Below are 22,644 nucleotides of genomic sequence, written 5' to 3'. Positions count from 1 at the left end.
AAAAACCAAACAGAAGAGGCACCATATAACCCAGTGCACTGCAGGACCTCGTTGAATTACGGATGCTTACCCAGACTTGAACCCATGTTTTTTTTTACAAGCAGTGCCTGCTTAGCAACACTGCTCCCTGCATTAGCAAGTGACCGGGCCACCTCTCGTAAACATGTTGTTTTGTATTTGTGTGCCCGCAGTTGTTTACACTGGCAACCGGGGGGAGGGGGGGGGCGCTTGCTTACGGTCGTTTAATCAAACAAGTGCAACGACAACCGCCACCCGCTGATGCTGCTGCTGGAGGGTAACGTGGAAACAAGCCGGCTTTCATATTGCACGCCCGTCCAATTCAACGCCGCCACGTGGTTATCGAGCGCAAGCATCCTTATCCCGAAATAGTTTTACGTCCTGTCCACATTCCTATGGCGAAGGCCAGTCTCTACTAAAGAGCCACCCCACGACGCGACCTCCCGAGTAGAACGTCACGTGCCAATGTTAACATTGGGAAAGTGTTAAATTAAATTATTCAGCGTAAAAATGTATTTATTTGTGCAGGAAATCTTCATTTGAGCCTAAAAACTGATCATCAGGATGGTCATGCATTGGAAAGTTTGACCACTTTCTTAACAAGAGGCCCAGGATCTCTTCCCTGATAGTGTTTGGCATATTTCCTAACGCAACGTCGCACGCCTGTTGCTAAATTTGGTTGTGAGAACCTCTCATTCAAACTCGCCGGCACGTGAGCTGAAAGAATAATAACTGGCGCATTAAAACACTCGTACAGGTCACGGTGTAAACAGATTCTCTGTGTCGGCTGGTGGAAGGATCATCACACATATTTGATCCGATAATTGCGTGGCTGAACCCTAAATTCAATTGTGCGTCATTTGTAATGGAAAGTTCACACATGGGAAGCAACAGGAGTAACTGGCGAAAACACATCAATGTACCGCCCTTAGTCTATCAATTGCTAGAAGGCCGCCCAACGCGGTGACGGTTGTGGGGGTTGTTTGACCATACTTCACCACGTTGGTTAGTGCAGGTTGCCGATGGAGCGGGGGGGGGCAAGACCAGCTCAGATATCTCTGTGCCAGTGATGTTCGCCATAATGAGGAATCAAACTGAGATCATCGCCGAGTTCATAGTGCACTGCGCTGCAAACCTGGCCACCAAATATTACACACTCCCTTCGGGCAGGTCAGCAACCCACTTGCTCTGCTGCGCTCAACTGATCACCTCTCGTAGCCCTGCAGCTTGGGAGTTTCCCTATATGAAGCAACAGCAACACAAGATGGCCTATTCTTGCGAGGAGAAGCAATAATTAATTCCATTTAGAAAGTGCAAGGCTTTGGAAATACATAAAAATAACCCGTTGGCCAAGGGGAGAAAAAAAAAAACTCAAGTTTTGGAGCGAATCGAGTTAACCCGAAAGCACGAGAAAATAAAAGTGCGGGGCGTTGAGGTGGGGATCAAACGGCGCCGCTGCCGCCGAATGGCGACCACCGCTGGGGCAGGGCGCTCGCTGCACGGCCGGGGAGCAGCGCAGCAGAGCGCACGGCGCAGTGCGGCGTGGAGCAGGAGGAGCCGCGTCCAGGGAACGCACAGGGGGCGCAACCCACCGGTCGAGCGATGATGTCCCAGGCTCTTCGGACACCCGCTGCCGCCCCACAGGCCGCACGCTTGACCCCAAATACCTTTGGGGTTACCACTCACAGGTGGAAATTAAACGTTTTTACACCTTGCAAACGTGCGCATTGTCACGCACAACAACTCTGGCTGTCGCCTGATGAGGCTTGGTTGTAATTACCGGCGAAAAATCACGGTACTCGAATTTTAAATGTTGTGGCTTTACTGTCCAACACACAACCGCTGTGCTGAACTAGCCACGAATTGTCCCGTTCCATTTACGTGACAAACCTTACCAATTGGCTGTGTCAGGTGGTAGCGGGTTTAATGACGCGCAAAAAACCTCGCTTTTGGATGCACGCAGATCACAATGTGTGGTGTTATCGACAAGTCCTAAGTGTCTCCCTACTCAAAATAGCCGATCCTCTTCCCTTTCGGTATTCCAGGTTTCAGTGATTGAAGATCCACATTCCCTCATTCCTGTGGCGGAGACCCGTTTCACTTTCCAACGCGCAGAAGGCAACTTCCCACGATTCACCCTGGTGGAGCGATGGGTTTCTGAGTTCACCCCCCGACGGGAATTTGAGCTCGGGACCTGCCGACTGTCGAGTGGAACGCTCTTCCCCCTTTGTACAGCCGCCCTTGTGAACAGGGCTCCTAATCCCGTCACACCGTCGGCACCACGGACTCCCAGCCACCGCGGGCTGCGCTTGAAAGGCAAAACTTTGTTTAATCGATGGTTTATCATCTGCTGCTACAGCAGCAGCAATACAATGTATTCTGTCAGCAATTAAACCAAAACATGCAAAATGCTTTTCGGCTTATGCAATTCCTGTAAGTAAAAGTGTCATTAGCGGATGCCTGCGTTGGTGCGCGCGAGCACTGCACTCTGAAGGTTATTTGAGACCGCTGCTGATGAATGGCAGCGACCCTTTGAGGGCTCTCTGCTCACACCCCGCAGGATGCCCGACTCTGGATATCTCCACTATCAAAGCCCATTAATAACCGGGCTCACATAAATCATCGTGGTGGCACGGTGACATGCTGAAACTGGAGTCGCCGCAGAACCAAAAAACGCAGCTTGACTGCTCACACTGCTGCCCCTCGCCCGCCTTGAGCCGTGTATTGGATTCTGAGATTGGTTCTGGATCATTCCCCTGTTAAGTCTCACGTACAGAGAGTGAGCACGTGCCAAAGAACGTGCTCCTGCCCGGACTCATTACGCCATGATTCACGTCACACTCCTCTGGTGGAAATGTAGAGTTTTTATTTTTAGCGTGCTCGTTCGATACGGCCCGCATTTAAACACGATGGAAAAATCTCACCTCAGTCGTTTTGACCGGTAAAATCAACTGGGTCTGTCCCGTGACCTCTTTGCGAGCCTGCCACACTTCACATGCATGTATGTACTGTATGTTGAACTTCTTTCGCACCGTACGTAGCCAACCGTGCTAATATCGCAGTGTCAAACCATACCTCACCTGGCATGTGTGCTGTGGTCATGTGACCTTCACTTAGCGGCCGATGGAGGTTGTTTTTGTTGTTGCTTTGCGATGTGGAGGCATAGTGCATCGCGCACTGCACTAGAACCCCACACACTCCGTCTCGATTCCTAACCACGCACACTGGTAGCAAGCGGTATCTGAACCAGCCAGGTAAATGAGTACCTACTCGGTTACGTGGAAATCATCACCGTGTAGACAAAAAAAGCGGCCCACCGCACCGCAGACGGCACCGCCGCTTGCGAGCATTTGCGCTCACTCACAGCAACGTCCTTGACGTTCGCCAGGCTTTCCTCTGTCCTCAAATGTAAAACTACCACATTTCTGGAGGCTCAACGAGGACGCAAAGTTAAGCTGCCAGCCCCTCCCTCCATACACCAACCACGCCCATCATCACATAGCCACGCCCACTGTCGCATAGCCACGCCCACTCCACCGCTAGCCCGGCCCAGACATGGTCAGTGGCCTCCTTCTTGCTCTTTGTGACGTGGGCCCAACCCCAGGGCTCATTGGGTCCCACGCAATCACAAGTCAGACATGAGGGCAGATAGTGTAATGCTGGGACAAAATCCAGAGTTTCAGAAATGTCTTTGAGACAATGGGATGGAGTTAGAGCGACGCTCAGCAGGTGCGCACACGCGTGTACGTTGACAGCGGCGATCAGCAGCTGCGCACACGTATGTACGTGGACAGCGGCGATCAGCAGCTGTGCACACGCGTGTACATAGGCAGCGATGCTCGGCACTGGCGTCTGTGTGGCGGCCGCGTGGCGCGGAGCGGAGGCTGGCAGCACGTGCCGACCCAGCGCGCCGCTCCGTACACGCGGTCCGTGACGCCGGCGAGTGCCAAATTTACCCGGCACCTGCCGCTGCCCGCCAACCAAGAGCCCCCTCCATGAGGCCACGCACTCCCCACCGTGTCCTTGCCTGGCAGAGCCACGTGCTATTACGCGGGGTGGGGGGGGGGCGGTGGGGTGAGCAGTGAGCGGGCACAGGGCCGGATTAAGATTTAATAGGCCCCTGAGCTACAGGTACTGTGAGGACCCCAGTAATATTTTCAAAAGGAAAACAAAGTTATAGAAAAATAACATTTATTTTTACAAGGCTAACAACAAATCAAATTCAGCATTCACAAGTGAAATAACTTTTCACTGGGCTGCAGCCCCTAAAGCCCCGTGCTTTCATCCGGCCATGAGCGGGCAGGCTCACTTTTTGGATGGGCTTGGACCAAGTGGCGGAATTTTACCTCTGGGCGGCCGACCACACAGGAGACGTGTTTTCAACTCGCCGTGATGCGTCGTCCGAGGGCGCACTCTTTGACTCCCGAGTGATGGTGTCAACTACAGAGTGGATCCGTCGTCACTTGGGAGTTTGGTGGCGCTCACAGATCCGAAGCTGGCGGTGGAGGTTTCACGTGATTCTTTGCAGAGATCACATAGGGCGAACGGCCACTGCTGACTTTTCAAAAATCAGTCCTGGTTATGTTGATCCAACCTGAGTGTGAACTTACATTGTTATTACGACTACTACACGTGTTTACTCGTTGAGTCTCATGACTTTTCTCCAGCCAAGTATTCTCAATAGTGGATCGACGGCCGCTTTGTATCACCCAATGGAGTGATTTGTGGGTCATGATGTCATGGGTTCTGTAATATCTACTGTGAAGCAGACGCGGCAAAATTGTCGGTTAACAACACCCACGGTATTAACCAGGGCGGCCGCTGGGATTGGAACCGCGATCCTCTTCGGAGAGTGGTGAACACGCTGCGGCTAGGCCGCGTCACCGCCCCACGTCTTTACGACTGTCAGGCACTCTGCCACAGTGCCAACCCGGCTGTTGATAAAGAATCATTAGAATCTTTATTTAGAGTGCATGAGGAATCGATGTGCTACAAAGCTCTTTCGTTCACAGATGTCCAGTAAGGGCTTCGAGTGCGGCAGTGGCCAGCACGTTAACCGCTATCCGCAGATTGATACAAATAAAAGTCAAATTCACGTTGCAGCCTTCCGGCCTACAAGCGGGCATGGAGTGGGCAGTGCGAGTGCCATTAGATAACTCTTCCAATCTATTGCTGTTGCTGTTATTCGCACGTTGGGAGATCAGCCACAAAAGCCTTTTATTCAGCCCCAGCTAAGACAGAACTGTCATCACAAACACCCTGTAACGTGTTACAACATATTTCAGGATAAAGTTACAACCAAAGGCCAAATAAATCCATAACTTGCTTAAGGATTAAATTAGCTTAATGCCATTTACTTAAATCTTGAAGCTGTCAGCGAGTCAATAGGGTAACTTGGAATGTCGGGCCAACTCTTTTTTTAGTTTTCCCCCAAGTGAGAGATAGGATATATAATTGATCAAGCTCCATGTATATTTATCCATCTGTATTATTACCCGTTTCATCCAAACATTTATTTACAAGTGTAAAGTTTTTGTGAGACAGAAAAGCAAAGTAACAATATGCTCAGTTGTACCTCCGATTAGCACGGTTGGCTACGTATGGTGTGAAAGAAGTTCAACATACATCCATATTACCTGCTCGGAAATTTGGATCAGAGTATAAATATGACATAAAGTACGTAAAGAAGCAAGGACAGAGGCAAGTTGGGATTACAGTGAGAGACACTAAAGCACAATTACAATGATCAGTGAACAACGGCAAGTTCGGAGGCATCACATTGACATTCTGTCGGGCGCGGCCAAAGAGGTAAAATAACAAAAAAAACGGACACTGACGACTATCTGAATGCAGTCACACCATCACCTCACACAGAAATCCTTTGCCATCAAGAAGCTCATACATCGTGCTAAGAAAGTGTCATATGGTGAAAGTATAAGGAGTGAGAGGAAACATGTTAAAGAAGAGCAGCAATTGAACGGTTACAATAATGCACAAATCAACAGGGAACTGAATGCCAAAACCAAATCAAATAGCACAAGCGTAGAAACTGACCAAGCAATTAAAACTATTAAATTATCGGAGATTGTGAGAGAAACTGATGAACCAACCAGATTTTTGGAAAAACAAAACATCCGAGTGAGATTTGGCACGGTACATGAAATACAAAAACTAATATTTGGTACTAAAGATGTATTACCGAAGCTATCAACAGAAGGTGTGTACCGGATTCATTGCACTTGTGGCATCCTATGTTGGGCAAACAGGACAAATGATCAGCGCGAAACTAAAATAACACCAAATAAATATTAAATACTCCCAGATCCAACTGTCGGCAGTGGCAGAATACGCGTGCCAACCAGGACACTCAATTATTGATTTTGATAATGTTGAAGTTCTGTGCAAAACTAGTTACTTCTGGCCAAGACTAATTGGAGAATCTATTGAAATTTAGAAATTTTTTAATAATGTAAGCATTCTGATAGCTACGGGATTAGTGCTGCTTGGAAGAGAATTATCAAGTAATACACTGTTTTAACTGCATGCCTATACGTCGATGGTGATTAACTGCGAGCATACAATAACAAGTATTGCGATTTATTGCACCCAAAAACGGCAGGATGTACATTCATGATGTGTATGCATAACGCGCATGCATAATGTATGTTGAACTTTGCACTTGAGTGGCTGACAAGTGACGACATTGCATGTATCCCTCTATTTAGGACCGAAGCAGGAGGATTTCTAAACAAATCTGTCTGTCTGCCTGAAAATACTCGTGAAATATCGTACTCAAACTGTCCATGTTGTGGGCAACACAGCGGTGTGCTGAACTAGTAGCTAATTGGCACGTTTTGTTCACGTCGCAAACCATACTAATTGGCTGTGCCGGGGTTTACGCGATCTAACCCAAACACCTCTGTCATGGATCATATTGACTGTTAGGGAAACCAAGTGGGCTTGGCGAAGACGATACTATGAGGGATGCTGGCCTATGAATGAGAATGGCGATGGAATGGCAGCCCAAGGAGAAGGCACCCAAGGGGGTGACCACCGTGGAGATGGAGTGATGAGATGTGCTCGTGCGCAGGAGCGAGACGGATCGTGGCATCGCAGGACCGTGAAAGGGACGGTGGCGCTGCGGGGATGGCCTTCATCCAGCAGGGGATAGTTGCAGATAATGACCAAACAGAAGCCCCAGTGAATTCGAATTGTGACAAGAGTAAAGACATTGAAATGTCACTATGTTTACATTCCAATTTTAAGTGATAATAAAGAAGAGATGAGCCTGCCGGTCACAGTGAGCCACAGTGGATATTCAGCCACACCACAGACTTCCCATCAACCCCATGCCTGCCTCACAGCCAACAACCCCCGCAGACCATTACAACGCGAGAGGGAGAGATTGGTGGCTGGGTGGGTAGGCATTCTACAGTCACCCAACCCTCTATGCGAGTGTTCTTCATTGCAAGGCCGGCAGGCCACTGGTGGACCCTGGTGGCCTTTAGTGCGGCCCCTGACATGCGGCCCGGGACAATACACAAATGTGAAAACACTCCATCATCATCGTCGTGCTGTCAAACCCGAATGGTTTCAAATGTATGAATGGTTTTGGCAAAAGTCACCCTCCTCTGAAAATTAGTGAAGAACACTGCTCTATCCAATCAACTTGTCACAATTCGATTAAGAAATGTTTTGTCTTGTCTATCGATTCTCATTAATATTATTTGTGATATATTCTGTCTCATTCGTACAGTTGTGTTCACTTCACTAGCCGACTAGCAATATTATTAAAATACTAAATATATTAGTTATTACAATAATAACGTACAAATACAAAGAAATAAATGTCTTCACAACTGCTGTATGTATGCACCGTGCGTCACGCTCCGAGTTGATGACGTCACACTGGACCTCGTATTCCTATAAATAAAAAAAGGTAAAGCCGCAGCCCTGCCAGGACTGCTCGTGCCTCTGCTGGCCGGCGAAGGGGGGGGGGGACCTCGACTCAAGCGAGTGCACAAGGCCCCCCCCACCCACCACGTGGGTATTCTGGCCTCACCATCCCACGCTGGCCAGACATCGTGGGGGGGAAGGTAGGAGTACCCACACTTTACCCCACCACACATGACCCGACTGGTATAGTCCAAGTAGTAGTCTTGGAATTGCAATGCAAACACCGAAGGCTGCAATGGGTGTGCCAAAGCCAAAGGCAAAAATTTGCATTGACCACAAAGCAATGGTTCCTAACCTTTACTGCAGCCTTGCACTTTGGTACTCAATCGTAAAAAATAAATGTTAATAAATGCATAGGTTTGACGAAACAAAGTAATTGTACTTACACGCCCGTGCTTAATTTGTATTTTCGTTGATTAACCGTCTAAAAAAATCTGGCCATATCTCGCACCCCGGGTTAAAAACCACGGCCCTAATGAGTTGAGGAGGAAATGTACCCAGGCGCCGTGGGTGGCTGCCTTGTTCACGAGTTGCTCTGCAAGCAACAGGAAACCTGAGTGCCCAGGAAAAAAAACATGTCACGGTGACAACACTCAAAAATCTGGGACGAATAAGAACCCGTTTGCTGTGCTGCCATCTCCCGGCACATCATGCGGCTCGGAGGTGGTTTGGGAGTTTCATGGTACGTCTCGACTTCCTCGCCTGATATACAGGAAGTCTTCATCGGTTTGATCCGGACCCTGATGCCTGCTTATTTGGAATTTGCATGTCTCTATCTCCACGTGGTCGTGTGGATTTTTCTCCAGGTCCTCTGGTTTTTCCCTCCTTACAGGTGTGCACCACGGCAATGGGACCCACCAGCATCATCGTCAAGTCAAAGCGTCAAAGCAGCAATGCAACTGTGCTCGTCTCTGCTCGTCTCTCCGACAGTGGCCAACCCTGCCTAACCCCAAGGGCGTCTTCGTCCAGCTGAAGTTCACAGTTCGTCAACAGCGGTGGCCCGAGGTGCAAGTTTACGCAGCCGAGTAGATTAGTGACAGCATGCCTCACCACTGGGCAAGGCTGCTGAGAGTCAAAGGTTCAACTCCTACATTGCTGCAGTAAACGCCTGTGATAATTCACCCAAGAGGACCGACCGTCGGGACACAAACGTAATGCTTACAAGGCAGCCAGGCGAGCATTGCGTGCAGAAATATGCCTGCTAATGTTAACTTGTTTGCTTCCTCAAGGCTTAAGATGCTGCCACTGAATTCATATTTGGGGGTGGGCTACGCTGCCCAGCGGTAGGACATTCACCGCTTGTTGCACGGGTTCGAGGTTCGAATCCAGAGGCCATCCTGGTTAATACTCTGGCGTACTCCCCGTAAAATCTACACCGTCTACTTCACAGTGGACGTTAAAGAGCCCCCGATGTCATACAAAATGGGGAGGCTGCTAACTTCCATCGTCACAGTCCAAATTTTCCCAATAAAAAAAATGGTCTGCGATTTACTTAATTTGCGATTACAAACACCAATATATTCCCCAACGGTGAAACTACTTTTTTGGCGAGCCATTGAACAAAAATGGTCACCGCATCGTGCACTTTCGCGGCCATCTGGAACGCCGTTCCTTCCGATATTAGGAAGGCACTGGAGCTCTACACTTTTAAATGATTTACATTGAAAACGAATTTCTTTAGAACTGCTTTTTTGTGTAGTTTGTTGTCCTTCCCCGTACCTCTGATTAACACGGTTGGCGACGTACAGTGTGAAAGAAGTTCAACATACTGACAAACAACATACGACTGTGAAATACGGCGTCTTTGTGATTTCACGATGGCTCTGCACAATAAGAATGGCGCGATACCAAACGTATAAACAAAAATTATTCATTCATTTTCAAAAAGGTATTATATTATTATCATGACCAGCAGGACCTCATGCACGCTCTGTCCCGAGGGATGCGCAGGGCTGTGCTCATGAATATCAATGAGCTCACGATCCCTCTCAGTGTCCCCATGACCCTCGCCAACCCTCCCACCGCTTTTACAACACGAGTCAACGGACGAGCAGGCGACATTCACGATCCATTTGTGCACAGTGCGACTCGATATTTTTAGCAATCCCACGTGTAGATAATCGACATTTTAATTCGCTTGCCTTTTTTTTTTATACTGAAAATGCATCAGTTTGGACAATGCACAGTTAAGAATGAGAAGCGTCCAGTTTGTGTTGAGATCCTGGTGAATGCTGACTTGGCAGAGCTGATCGAGGTACAATCCTGTCCTATCACGAGGGAGGTGCATTCCCGAAGGACACCGCGTTATGGAAAAATCGCGTGACATTAAAAAAACAGGGTAAATCACAGTCCGAGATAGCACGTGAGATGCGTACGCAGGCCGAACAAAGACTGAGGCGCGTGGGTAGCATCCAGAAGCATCCAGCAGCATCCCAATGCCTCGTGTGATGCTATGCCGAGGCCGCCGTACAAGTTCAAGTTCAAGTTCAAGTTCATTTATTAGGTATAGCCCTGTGAGCCATTCAGCTCTTGAATCGGGTGCAACCGCAACAAACAAAAAACAAAAACATGAACAAAAAAAACATCTTAAAGTGAATATGTGACTAAGTGCAAAGAGAAAATCCAAGAAAAGACAGCAAAAATATTGCAGAAAAAACACCGTACACCAACGCTGTGTGCAAAAATCCCAGTGGGATGCAAGTCAAACAACAACAACAACCACAAGACAACTTAGATTAAGGCCATCAGTCTAACTCTGTACTACAACAACACAAACATGGCTAAACCAATACACTTTTCGAAATCACCAAAATAAAGCCATGAAGGCAATGAAAAAGCAATCATAGGAACTGACGGAATTTTAACAATAAATGGCATAAACAACATGTACTACCAAAACCCTGCAGCCATAGCTGGCTGCATGAGTCACTCCACAACAGCAGGAGCATCAATCGGAGTATTGTAATTTTTCAATGCACCTTTAAGATCAGCACACTAAATCAAAACACAGGTCATACTTCGTAGCGATCATCCGGAGCGAAACATTTTATTTTAGGTCACTGAATAGCACTGGCAGCTAGGGGTGTACAACTCCTCTAAAGCAGTTTTGAGTGAAGATCTCATAGGTAGTGACTCAAGTTTCAATTTATTTGCAACAGCATTCCAGACCCTGGGGGCATCAATAGCAAAGGCCCTTCCTCCAGTATATGTACGGCAATAGGGAATATTAAGCTGGTAAATGAGTGTAGACCTTAGGTCAAATTTGTTCTTTGAAACAGAGACGAGATCCAGCAGGTAATCTGCAGATTTTTTTGCAAGTACATCATGAATAAATAAGATCTGGTGCACAAGCCGTCGAACATTCAGAGATGTTAAGTTTGACCCAATGTAGAGATCACAGTGGTGAGTCCTATATGGGCAGTTCAATGCAAATCTTAAGGCCGAGTGATACATTGAGTCAAGCTTCTTCAGTACAGTACTTGGGGCTGATTTATACACAATGTCACAGTAATCAAGTAGAGGCAGTACGGTAGCTTTAATCAATTCCAAACGGAACATAGGAGGAAAGCAGTGCTTGTGTCGATATAGAAAACCAATTTTAATTTTTGTCTTTTTCCCAATATAATCAATGTGATCTTCAAAATTCAGTTTTGAATCCAGGATGACCCCAAGATACTTATAGATCTTGACTTGCTCTATTTGATCATTATTTAAGGTATGTAATTGGGGAAAAATAACTTCCCGCTTTAGTCCTGGTGAGAAGCATAGCACCTTGGTTTTGGCAGGATTTAGGACTAGTTTAAGAGCAACTAGCTGATGTTGTAGTTTGTTGAAATCACTCTGGAGCTTAGCAATCACGTCATCCGGAGAGCGGCCAGCAGTAATTAGTACCGTGTCATCTGCAAAAAGATTTACCCTGGAATAATCCAGTTCAGTGCCCAAGTCATTTACATAAAGAGAAAACAAGAGGGGGCCGAGAATGGAACCCTGTGGAACCCCTTTTGTTATCTTAACACTGTTTGACCTCCAACCATCTGTGAATACAGTTTGGGTGCGAGAAAAGAGGTAATTTTTTAACCATTTTACTGTGTTTTCGGAAAAACCGAGGCAACTTATTTTACTAAGCAGGATGTTGTGGTCTACTGTATCAAAAGCTTTGGACAAGTCAAGAAAAAGACAGGCGCAGTACTGCTTATTATCAAGGCTACTGTAAATGTGATTCAGAGAGTCTAATGCAGCAGATGTGGTGCTGTATTTTTTTCGAAACCCAGATTGTTTTAGATGTAATAGATTGTTGGCGGACAGGAAACTGCTAATTTGGTAGGTCAATAATTTTTCAAAAATTTTCATCAACGGGGACAAAATTGAGATAGGTCGGTAGTTATTTGGATCATCTTTAGGGCCCCCTTTGTGAAGTGGACGAACATAGGAATGTTTCCATTCTAGAGGAACTGATGCTTCTTTGATGGACAGGTTGAAAATATGGGCTATAGGTTTGTATATTAGGTGACCAACAGTTAGTAGAGCAAAGACGGGAATACTATCTGCTCCGGTAGAGGAGGACCCTTTGAGGTAGGACAGTTGTTTCAGAACATTATTTTCGTGGATTGGCTGAAAACTAAATTCGCTTAATGTTTGGACAGGAGTGTAGGAATTTGCATGAGCAGGGGTGACTCCCAATACATTATCAAATAGGGTACCAGCTTCAGAAAAATGAAGGTTAAAATTGTCAACTATTTTTTGGGGATCTGAAAAATATTCCCCATTTCGGTTAAGCTGAACGGGCAGATGATCTGTTTTGGATGCCTTTTCGATACATTTGATTGTTTTCCAGAAAATCCTGGCATTTCCATGAGATTCAAGGAGAGTGGAAGAGAAGTAGTTATTTTTTGCATGCCGTATTTTTTTGACGCATCTATTCCTTAAAATCCTGTATTCTAGCCAGTCATTGACCAAATTACTTTTCTGAGCACATGCCCAAGCCTTGTCCCTAGTTTTCATGAGCTTTGTAATCACAGGATCAAACCATGGTGGACGGTTGCCTTTAGTTTTAAATTTAACCAACGGAGCATGTTTGTTAAGAATTTGGAGAAACGTGTACCTGAAGGTCTCCCAAGCCGTAGTCAGGTTTGGAATATCACAGACCTTGTCAATATCCGAGTGAAGCACATCATTAGTAAATGCCTGAGTGCTGAAGTGTCTCATGGAGTGCTTCTCAACCAATTTAGGGGGGGCTTTGGGTCTGGCTGATGATCTCACCCCAAAAATGAAGGAGTGATCACTAAGGTTATTACCTAGAACACCAGTCAGTGCGAAATTGTGAGGGGCATTTGTCAATAGGACGTCAAGCAGAGATGACTGTCCCGGATTTTTTAGGTTGGGTCTTGTGGGGACATTTATTAATTGAAACAGGTTAAATTCATCTGCAAAATTTGTGGCCACGGCCGGCGGGTTTAGCCAATTCCAATTTAGATCACCCACTAAAACTATTTCACCTTTAGGGAGGCCCCCAAGAAGCTCTCTCAGTGCAGATGCAGCTTCAACATCCTTCCCACTAGGCGGTCTATAGCAGCACACTACCAATATGTGTTGATTATTAGGGAGAGTTATTCTGAGAGCCAGACCTTCAAAGCAACATTTTTTAAACAAGGAGTGAGCTGGTGAACATGCAATAGTATTACGAACATAGATGGCAATTCCACCTCCTTTAGATCCTCGGTCAAGCCGAAAAAGATTGTAGTTGTCAATCGTAATCTGCAAGTCATTGACGGCAGGAGTGAGAAATGTTTCTGTTAGGCAAAATATGTCCGGGTCAAGATTTGCTACTTCTAGTTTTAGTTGACTTAATTTAATCAAAAGCCCTCTGATGTTGACATGTAGAACACCAACACCTTTTCTGCCAGAAAAATCTACAGAATTATATGAGTTCTTTACATTTGGTCCAGGATGAAGCTCAATACCACCCAGAAATAAGAAAAGTAGAATTAATAGTTTGCACAGGTATTTTCTGTGAAAGGATGAAGAGCGACGAACCTTGGACGAATAGCAGCAGCTCGCAGATGGTGTTATTTTAAGAGCAGAATGAAGTTTGGAAGGAGTGCTGGTGAAGTAATGGGACAAAGATAGGGTTTAAAAGGATATAATGATGGAGTGTAGAAGTGTCTATAAGTTGTTTCATTAGCAGGTGTAGTTGCAAATTTAGCAATAAGTATTGACGCGAAGTAACGCGGGTAGCCATTTGTAGAGTTGAGTGTGGCACTAGATATGGCCGGGAAGGACAGTAGTAAGATACACAGCAGGTGAATTGACATCTTTAAAACACTAAATTTAAACACACACACAGCTCACTCACACGCAGCTCACCCTCACCCACTCTCACGCACAGCCCACACCCATGCAGCACAACGCACACGTGGCCGCACACGCCGCCGCCATCTTGCTGCTGTTGTTGTTGCAGCTGCTGTTGTTGTTGCAGCTGCTGTTGTTGCTGCAGCTGCTGCTGCTGTTGTTGTTGCAGCTGCTGCTGTTGCTGCTGCAGCTGCTGCTGTTGTTGCTGCAGCTGCTGCTGTTGTTGCTGCAGCTGCTGCTGTTGTTGCTGCAGCTGCTGCTGTTGTTGCTGCAGCTGCTGCTGTTGTTGCTGCAGCTGCTGCTGTTGTTGCTGCTGCTGTTGCTGCAGCTGCTGCTGCTGTTGTTGCTGCAGCTGCTGCTGTTGTTGCTGCAGCTGCTGCTGTTGCTGCAGCTGCTGCTGTTGCTGCTGCAGCTGCTGCTGTTGTTGCTGCAGCTGCTGTTGTTGCTGCAGCTGCTGCTGTTGTTGCTGCAGCTGCTGCTGTTGTTGCTGCAGCTGCTGCTGCAGCTGCTGCTATTGCTGCTGCAGCTGCTGCTGCTGTTGTTGCTGCAGCTGCTGTTGTTGCTGCAGCTGCTGCTGTTGTTGCTGCAGCTGCTGTTGTTGCTGCAGCTGCTGCTGTTGCTGCAGCTGCTGCTGTTGCTGCTGCAGCTGCTGCTGTTGCTGCTGCAGCTGCTGCTGTTGTTGCTGCAGCTGCTGCTGTTGTTGCTGCAGCTGCTGCTGTTGTTGCTGCAGCTGCTGTTGTTGCTGCAGCTGCTGCTGTTGCTGCAGCTGCTGCTGTTGTTGCTGCAGCTGCTGCTGTTGTTGCTGCAGCTGCTGCTGTTGCTGCTGCAGCTGCTGCTGCTGTTGCTGCTGCAGCTGCTGCTGTTGTTGCTGCAGCTGCTGTTGTTGCTGTAGCTGCTGCTGTTGTTGCTGCAGCTGCTGCTGTTGCTGCAGCTGCTGCTGTTGTTGCTGCAGCTGCTGTTGTTTCTGCAGCTGCTGCTGTTGCTGCTGCAGCTGCTGCTGCTGTTGTTGCTGCAGCTGCTGCTGTTGTTGCTGCAGCTGCTGTTGTTGCTGCAGCTGCTGCTGTTGTTGCTGCAGCTGCTGCTGCTGCTGTTGCTGCTGCAGCTGCTGCTGTTGCTGCTGCAGCTGCTGCTGTTGTTGCTGCAGCTGCTGTTGTTGCTGCAGCTGCTGTTGTTGCAGCTGCTGTTGTTGTAGCTGCTGCTGTTGTTGCTGCTGCAGCAGCTGCTGTTGTTGCTGCTGCAGCAGCTGCTGTTGTTGCTGCAGCTGCTGCTGCTGTTGTTGCTGCTGCTGCTGTTGCTGCTGCAGCTGCTGCTGTTGCTGCTGCAGCTGCTGCTGTTGCTGCTGCAGCTGCTGCTGTTGCTGCTGCAGCTGCTGCTGTTGCTGCAGCTGCTGCTGTTGCTGCTGTTGTTGTAGCTGCTGTTGTTGTTGTTGTAGCTGCTGTTGTTGTTGTTGTAGCTGCTGTTGTTGTTGTTGTAGCTGCTGTTGTTGTTGTTGTAGCTGCTGTTGTTGTTGTTGTAGCTGCTGTAGCAGCTGCAGCCGACCCAACTGCAGTTGCAGGAGTCATACACGAAGCAGCCGCAGCTGTGTGTACTACAGCAGAGCAGCAGCGGCCGTGCGGCCTGGAGGCGCCGAGGCTGAATAGTTGCGTGATGTGGACGTGGAGAGACGAGATGTTTGGCCCATCAGCTTCATTGTTCTGCTTCCATTTACGAGCGCCCTCCACGTAGGCCTCGACGTAGGCCCCCACGTGGGCCCCCACGTGGGCCCCGACGTAGGCCTCGAAGTAGGCCCCGACGTAGGCCCCGACGTAGGCCTCTATGTAGGCCCCCGTGGGCCCCGACGTAGGCCTCGACGTAGGCCTCTATGTAGGCCTCCACGTAGGCCTCGACGTAGGCCCCGACGTAGGCCTCGAAGTAGGCCTCGATGTAAGCCTCTATGTAGGCCTCGACGTAGGCCTCGACGTAGGCCCCGACGTAGGCCTCGAAGTAGGCCTCGATGTAAGCCCCGACGTAGGCCTCGACGTAGGCCTCGATGTGATAGTGTAGTGATGTACACTCGTGTGTGAAAAACTAACGTTGTAATTAGTTAGTGGAGGCGTTATACGATAGATCACAGTGTATTAAAAAAGTGTAACTGACGAATTGTTTTGGGTTAATTTAAAAAAAAATGCAATGATTCGATCTCAAATCGAATCGTTTTTTTAACAATGGTGGATAACATACACACTTACATATATAACAGTAATAATTACATCGTAACTACATATATAACAGTCAATATGCAATTAAAAGTTAAACATTCTGGCATCATTTATATAGACTTATAATGAAACCTAAGAATCTAAAGAGAAACCTGTCTTTCATGACGACAGATATTTTGTTTTTGATTAATAAGAGCACGCGGCTTTATCGGGGCACAAATAAAATATCTCACCCTCAACACCATTACCACCCCAGAGACTCGATGTAGTGTACTAACTAACTAATGTAGTGTACTAACTAGTAGTGTAACCAGTGTACTAACTGACGTAGTGTAATTAACTAGCTACCAGTGCACTAACTAACTAGTAGTATAACTAACTAGTATAACTAACCAGTGTACTGAGCCTCAACAACAACCACCACGGCTTGCGAGGGACCAGCACTCTACCCCATACAGATGAAATGAGTGTGTGTGTGTGTGTCTTTAAAGTAAAATTACCTGTCAATTGAAAATGAATCGGGTGCGACCGCAACAAACAAAAACATGAACAAAACACATCTTAAAGTGAATATGTGACTAAGTGGCAAACAGAAAATCCAAGAAAAGACAGCAAAATATTGCAGAAAAAAAACACCGTACACCAACGCTGTGTGATCTACGGCAAGAGTGACACCAGAGCCTGTCAATGAGCAGGTCTCGTGAGGTGAAGTTAAGTGTGGGTACTCCGACGTCTTCCATGATAGTCTGACCCAGCGTGGAAGAGTAGGCCAAACATCTTGTAGGGCTCCCAGTGGGGTGAACAAGACATTTGTTGGTCTGCACCGTTACCACCAGTACGGTACTGTTTTTTTTTTATCAAACTCCGATTAACAAAACACGCACGCACATTTAGACTATCACGGGTCCAGCTAAGTCTTGTACTTAATGTGTGAAGACGCTGTTCTTTAGTTTTGTTGGCTGTTGTGAAAGGGTGGTTCAGTCCTCGAATTTCGGGTTTATTTTGAATTAGTTTTCATTTTCAGTACGACCGCTTATTCCTACCTCGCGTAACGTCGTTCTGTTCACCCGATCGCGTTATATCTAATTCGCATCCACGTTATGAAAAAGTGTGCTCCCTGTTGCGTCATGAAAGCAACTTCACGCGTGATAGGAGAACGGACTATACAAGTAAATATACAGGGTGATCCATTTACAGACGACACACTGATTCATAATCGTTGAGAAACACAAGGTGTTTGGGGCATTCTTGCAGCACTCTGTTTCACTGGCACAGCCTGCAGTAGTTTCACACAAGTACTCCCTCGTTATTCACGAGGGATACGTTCATCACTTTATCTCTCGTCACTTTCTTTCTCTCTCTCTATCCCTCGACGCAGCCGTGTAGAGATCCAGGTGCTATTTGTGGACAGTCAAAAATCGCGGACAGTAAGTTCGTGAATAACGAGCGAATGCTGTACTCTTTTGTCATTTGCAAGAAATTTCCCAATTAGGCAAATGTGGACCGTGTTCGAATGATGTCACGGGATCCTCAGTGTCCACTTCGAGGCCGAGGAGGGGGCGCATCGCGCGGCTTACACGCTCGCGGTACTAACCAGGGCGGCCGCTGGGCCCCGAAACCCGCGACCCGCGAGGCTGTGTGGCAAGCGGCAACCGCACCGCCGCTGGGCCGAGTCACGGCACCCCCGGTGGCTCGTGACCATCTTCTTACTTTCTTCACAAACGGGTGAGCGAGCAAAGTGAAAGCTAAGCCCCCCCCCCCCCACGCCTTACAGCAAATAGAGAAGGGAAAGCAGAGGAGGGTTAAACGATTAAAAGGGAAAGAGGTGTAAGCGGGAAAGGGGGAAGGTACACATCCAGCAACGGATAAACCAAGGAGGGGGGCCGCCACTTGCTCCCAAAATGGAGATGTTCCGTTTAAACGGGGCGAGATTCTACGAAGCAACGAGTCAAAGGGATTTCCTGCGCAAGTGAGCACCGAGGCAGCGCTAATTTCCAACGAGCCTCTCCTGAGTGCAAACACGTTGGACTTCCCCACAACGTGGCACCTAATTCTATCGATCGCAGAGGGATGATGGCGGCTAGAGTCAACCCACAGATGCGCTTACAAAGTTAGAGCTGGCCAGAGAGCGAAGGACAAAGACTCCAGCAAGGGTGTCGGTAAACACTCTCGAACGCACAACTCCTCTCGTACTCCAATCGGTCAGTTGGCCGAGCGTAACCTGGCATTACAAGTTGAATTCATTCATTCAGCGCGTCCGCAATTGCCGAGCCGTGCAGCGGCATCCTCTGCGGCCACATTCAGCTCTCGTAGCCCTCCGCTGAGCTTGGTCAGCGGAGAGTCGTCAACAGACACACGGTGGCGCTCTTTGTGTAGAACCGCAGCTGCAGTGTGGTCGTGAAGACTCCAACAGTGGAGGTTGCCTTCCATTGGCAGATTAACATTTCACCTTCGCCAACTACTTGGGTTACATTTCGGCTCACTTTTTATGATTCTAAAAAGTCGCTTATTACACGAAAAAAATGTGATAAACGCATATAGACGCTTTATACACCGGTAACATCCGAGTGCAACTTTGCTCGATCTCCATCACAAAGACACAAATCATCTGAACGAGCGTCCCATCCCAAGTTAAATAGAAGGGTGATGAAGATGAACGGCTCTTCACCCCACGCGAATCAAATCGCCACGTGAGACGGCACAAGGCGAGCCCCGCCACGGGATCGCCGGCGAGACCTTCTCGGCGATTATCGATACGTGCGGCAAGTGGCCGTGGCCACCTAAGAATAGCGGCTCTAATGTGGGAAAGGGCCACGGAGAGGGCACGGAATGGAATTCCAGGCACGCCTGCGCACAAGCACTCACGCGGCGCGCACTGGCAGGAGCTCAAACCGCGCTCGTCGCGTTCGTTCCCCGGCGTGTTTTCGGATCGTACCGCGCACTGTTTGGTACGACGTCCCAATTTTTAGAAGCACGTGCTGGCACATGCATCACCTCGCCGTTGTGGCCGAGATGTTAACTTCCTCGCCCAGTATGCAGGAGATCGTGGGTTCGATCGCGATCCTGACGCCTGCGTTCTTCCAAATTAACTTTTGATGGAATACAGAGAAAATGGCCCCAACCACAGGAATGTGAAGTTTTCACAGCTGGCTGAGAGCTGCCAATGGAGATGAGATGACCGCTCTCTCAAGGTTCTCTGAGCAAGGAGACTCGTCAACTGTTTGGAAAAGTATCCAGCGGTTCCAGAACGTGAAGCAAACCCGAAATCAGTCAAATGCAATTTTTTATGTAATGTTCCTTTAACCGACGAAGAGCAGGATGGAAAGTTAAAAATGCTGCCAGTCTGGTGATGATCACACTGACAAGAGGCGCAGAAGAGGAGCAGTGATCTTCCGTCATTCGTACAGTGATGTAGCGGTTGATGTGAGCATCAGCGAATGCATTTGAGATATTCCAAATTGTTTTTAAAACTTTCACTAATATTCAAACATTTGGGAAATGGCATCATGTCATGAGTCGAGGCGTCCACTGAGAATTCTCTCACATCGGTGCATCGCCACATGTTGGATAACGGCCCGTGGAAGGTGATTTCCCAGAACCACTTCTGAGGTCTATTCCAGTAACCTCAATTTCCGCAATCAGGAGCTGCCATAGAGATTTCCATCGCATGACGGTCGAATATAAACTTTTGCAGATAAACCACATCAACCGGCGTAGCTTCCCACATGAAAACTTGATTTTATTGGCTCTGTCGGGTGGTGGAGGGTTACACCTACACAATCTGACCCAAAATAATACTTACTACGAATCAGAAAAATTTGTTTTCGCATTCGGACAGATGCTGAATATTTGACTAAATAGTAGAAGATAATTTATTGTGATGGTTTTTGGGTTCACTACTATCGTGTTTTCTTGATTGTTTGTTGTTGTAACGTTATTACCCGCCCCGACTGGACATCTGTGAAAAAAGAGCTTTATAGCTCATCGGATTCCTCCCCCAGTATAAATAAATATTCGGATTCTGATATCAACAGCCATACGAAAGAAGAGATCGCGAGTGGCTGCTCAGAATCAAACGCCCGGAATCCCAGCAGAATCGGCTCGGGTGCACCCTGACCCCTGGTAGCCACCCGCCCAACTCTTCTCGTAAAGATGTTCAGGAAGTACAAATTAAGCGTCGAAGTCAATTTGCAAAGGAATGCCAGGCCACTGCAGTGGTGAGAGCAAGTGAGGGGTCCATCAGGAGGGGTTGTAGCGCGTGTGAAGTTGAAATGATTCCACTGCGCTCCCCCTGGCTCCTGTCGAACCAAGGGTTATATAAGGAAACGAGACGTTTGGCAGCAACTGCAGTCTAGTCCAAGTTTCTACGCACTTTGCATTTTATGAGTCCGAGTATATTTAGGAAGGTTGCAAACAGTTGATCACACGGTCCAAACAGCTGTGACTGTCCTGGATGGAAGATTCTTTACGATCTGGGATATTGCATTTCACACCGTGAGCCGCGACGGCAATGACGTCTGGGATTTTTTTTCTTTCCGTGCGACAGATCACGAAGAGATGCTCTCTCCAAAACAGCGGCGTAGCCCCCTCGCAGTGACGCGTCAAATCAAGCCACGAGTGCGCCGGCTCATCTGCGCCATTCTCACGTACGAGCGAGCAACGGTATAGAGGCGAGTGTAGACTGCCTCTAGGTGGGCAATGTTGCTACGTTACTTTGACCAGATTAAGCAGTTTGTGGAGCGTGTCGTTGACACGCATGGACTCCTATCGTTCAAATAACGTCACGGTATTTTTTTACGGATGGTGACTATGTCACAGTTGATACAGCCGCAGTCATTGACCAGGGAAGCCGCTGGGCTCTTCTGTGTCACAAGCGGCAAGTACGTTACTGCTCAGTCTTGTCAATACCCATAATGAAAAAGAATAATTCCAACACACTGTCGGATGAAGGCTGCGGCGGGTAATGAAAAGGCAGCCAAAGGACAGACCACGTTGAAGAGGTTGGCACCATTTTCTTCTGTACTGCCTTCTCCTGGCAAGCCAGGGTACGCGAGACTCCTCAACGCCGACTCGGAGTTTTGCAACATTTGTGTGATCCGCCAACCCCTCGCATGCACAGAGCTGGATTACAGGCACGTGCTCCCACTCGTACACGCAACGGGGCAAATTATAAATAAATACATCGTGGGTTCAAATCCCAGTCTCGAGTTTACGCAGCTCCTGATCTCTCTGGGATGCTACGGTGGCTAGGAGATGTTAACTACCTCGCCTGGTATTCAGGTCATGGGTTCGATCCCGACCCTGACGCCTGCATATTTGGAGTTAGCATGTCCTCCCCGTGGACGCGTGTGTGCGTGCGTGCGAGTCTGTGTGTGTGTGTGCACCACACCTGGCACTGGCTGAACAGGTAGGGGTGCTGCTTCCCCGCGGTCTGCTCGGGCGTGAGCCACTGCAGGGCCGAGGCACTCGGCGCCGTCTCGTACTCCACGTCTACGGTCACCTCCTGCCCCCTGGTGGCCACAGGGAGACACGCGTTCACGATTAGGGGTCGGCACGGTTTGAACCGACTCAAACTGGTTTCAAATTGAGCAAACCAAACCAAACCAGCGACGACTGAACCAAACCAAACCAAAACCAAACCAAACTAAGCTAAACCAAACCTCTTGAGTTGGCTTGAACCGAAAAGATGCGCGGCAAACAATATTCGCATTCAATACAAATATCAAGTGTATTAATCGCTAATTTCTACGCAGGCGTTCTTCATATTGAGATTCACTAGCAAGTACTGGACGACGATGTCGTCCACAGCCATCTCCTCAAGCTTGGCACGCCCAATGTCCTTGAAAGCAGTGTGGTAGTTCAATGGCAGTGAAACCCCAACACTAGGCAACATCCGCGCCCACGAGCGCACACACATCTCGGCCTTGAACGTGCACTTGTGCAGGTTTGGTCGGTCGAGAAAGGAGCGCTTGGCGGCCGAGTTTGCTCTCTCGGAGGGCACGGACGACGCCGGGATAGGCAAATAGTCGAGGGCCACGCGTCGTAGGCGCGGGTACTTGCCGCCGTACAGCTTCCACCACTCGACGACGTCCATGCTCAGGTCCTGAGTCGGCTCAAGCAGGAA

General features: G+C 48.2%; 1 protein-coding gene across 3 annotated transcripts in view; it reads right to left on the bottom strand.

Annotated features, from left to right (window-relative positions):
* LTA4H (leukotriene A4 hydrolase) overlaps nt 1-22,644 on the bottom strand; it is a 129,664-nt gene that overhangs the window by 90,164 nt on the left and 16,856 nt on the right. For 2 of the 3 annotated variants that reach the window (XM_061563076.1, XM_061563077.1), the window contains exon 4: nt 21,910-22,030. In XM_061563076.1, coding sequence (XP_061419060.1) covers nt 21,910-22,030 — 121 coding nt within the window. Of the gene's footprint in view, nt 1-3,098; nt 3,129-21,909; nt 22,031-22,644 lie in introns of those variants that run through there. The other variant, XM_061563078.1, reaches the window with a different exon arrangement.

Source organism: Lethenteron reissneri, chromosome 30, assembly GCF_015708825.2.
Source record: "Lethenteron reissneri isolate LAM-NWPU_2019-01 chromosome 30, ASM1570882v1, whole genome shotgun sequence".
Lineage (NCBI taxonomy): Eukaryota > Metazoa > Chordata > Hyperoartia > Petromyzontiformes > Petromyzontidae > Lethenteron > Lethenteron reissneri.
Note: the sequence above shows the minus strand (reverse complement) of the source record. Positions and strands in the feature narration are given on the sequence as shown.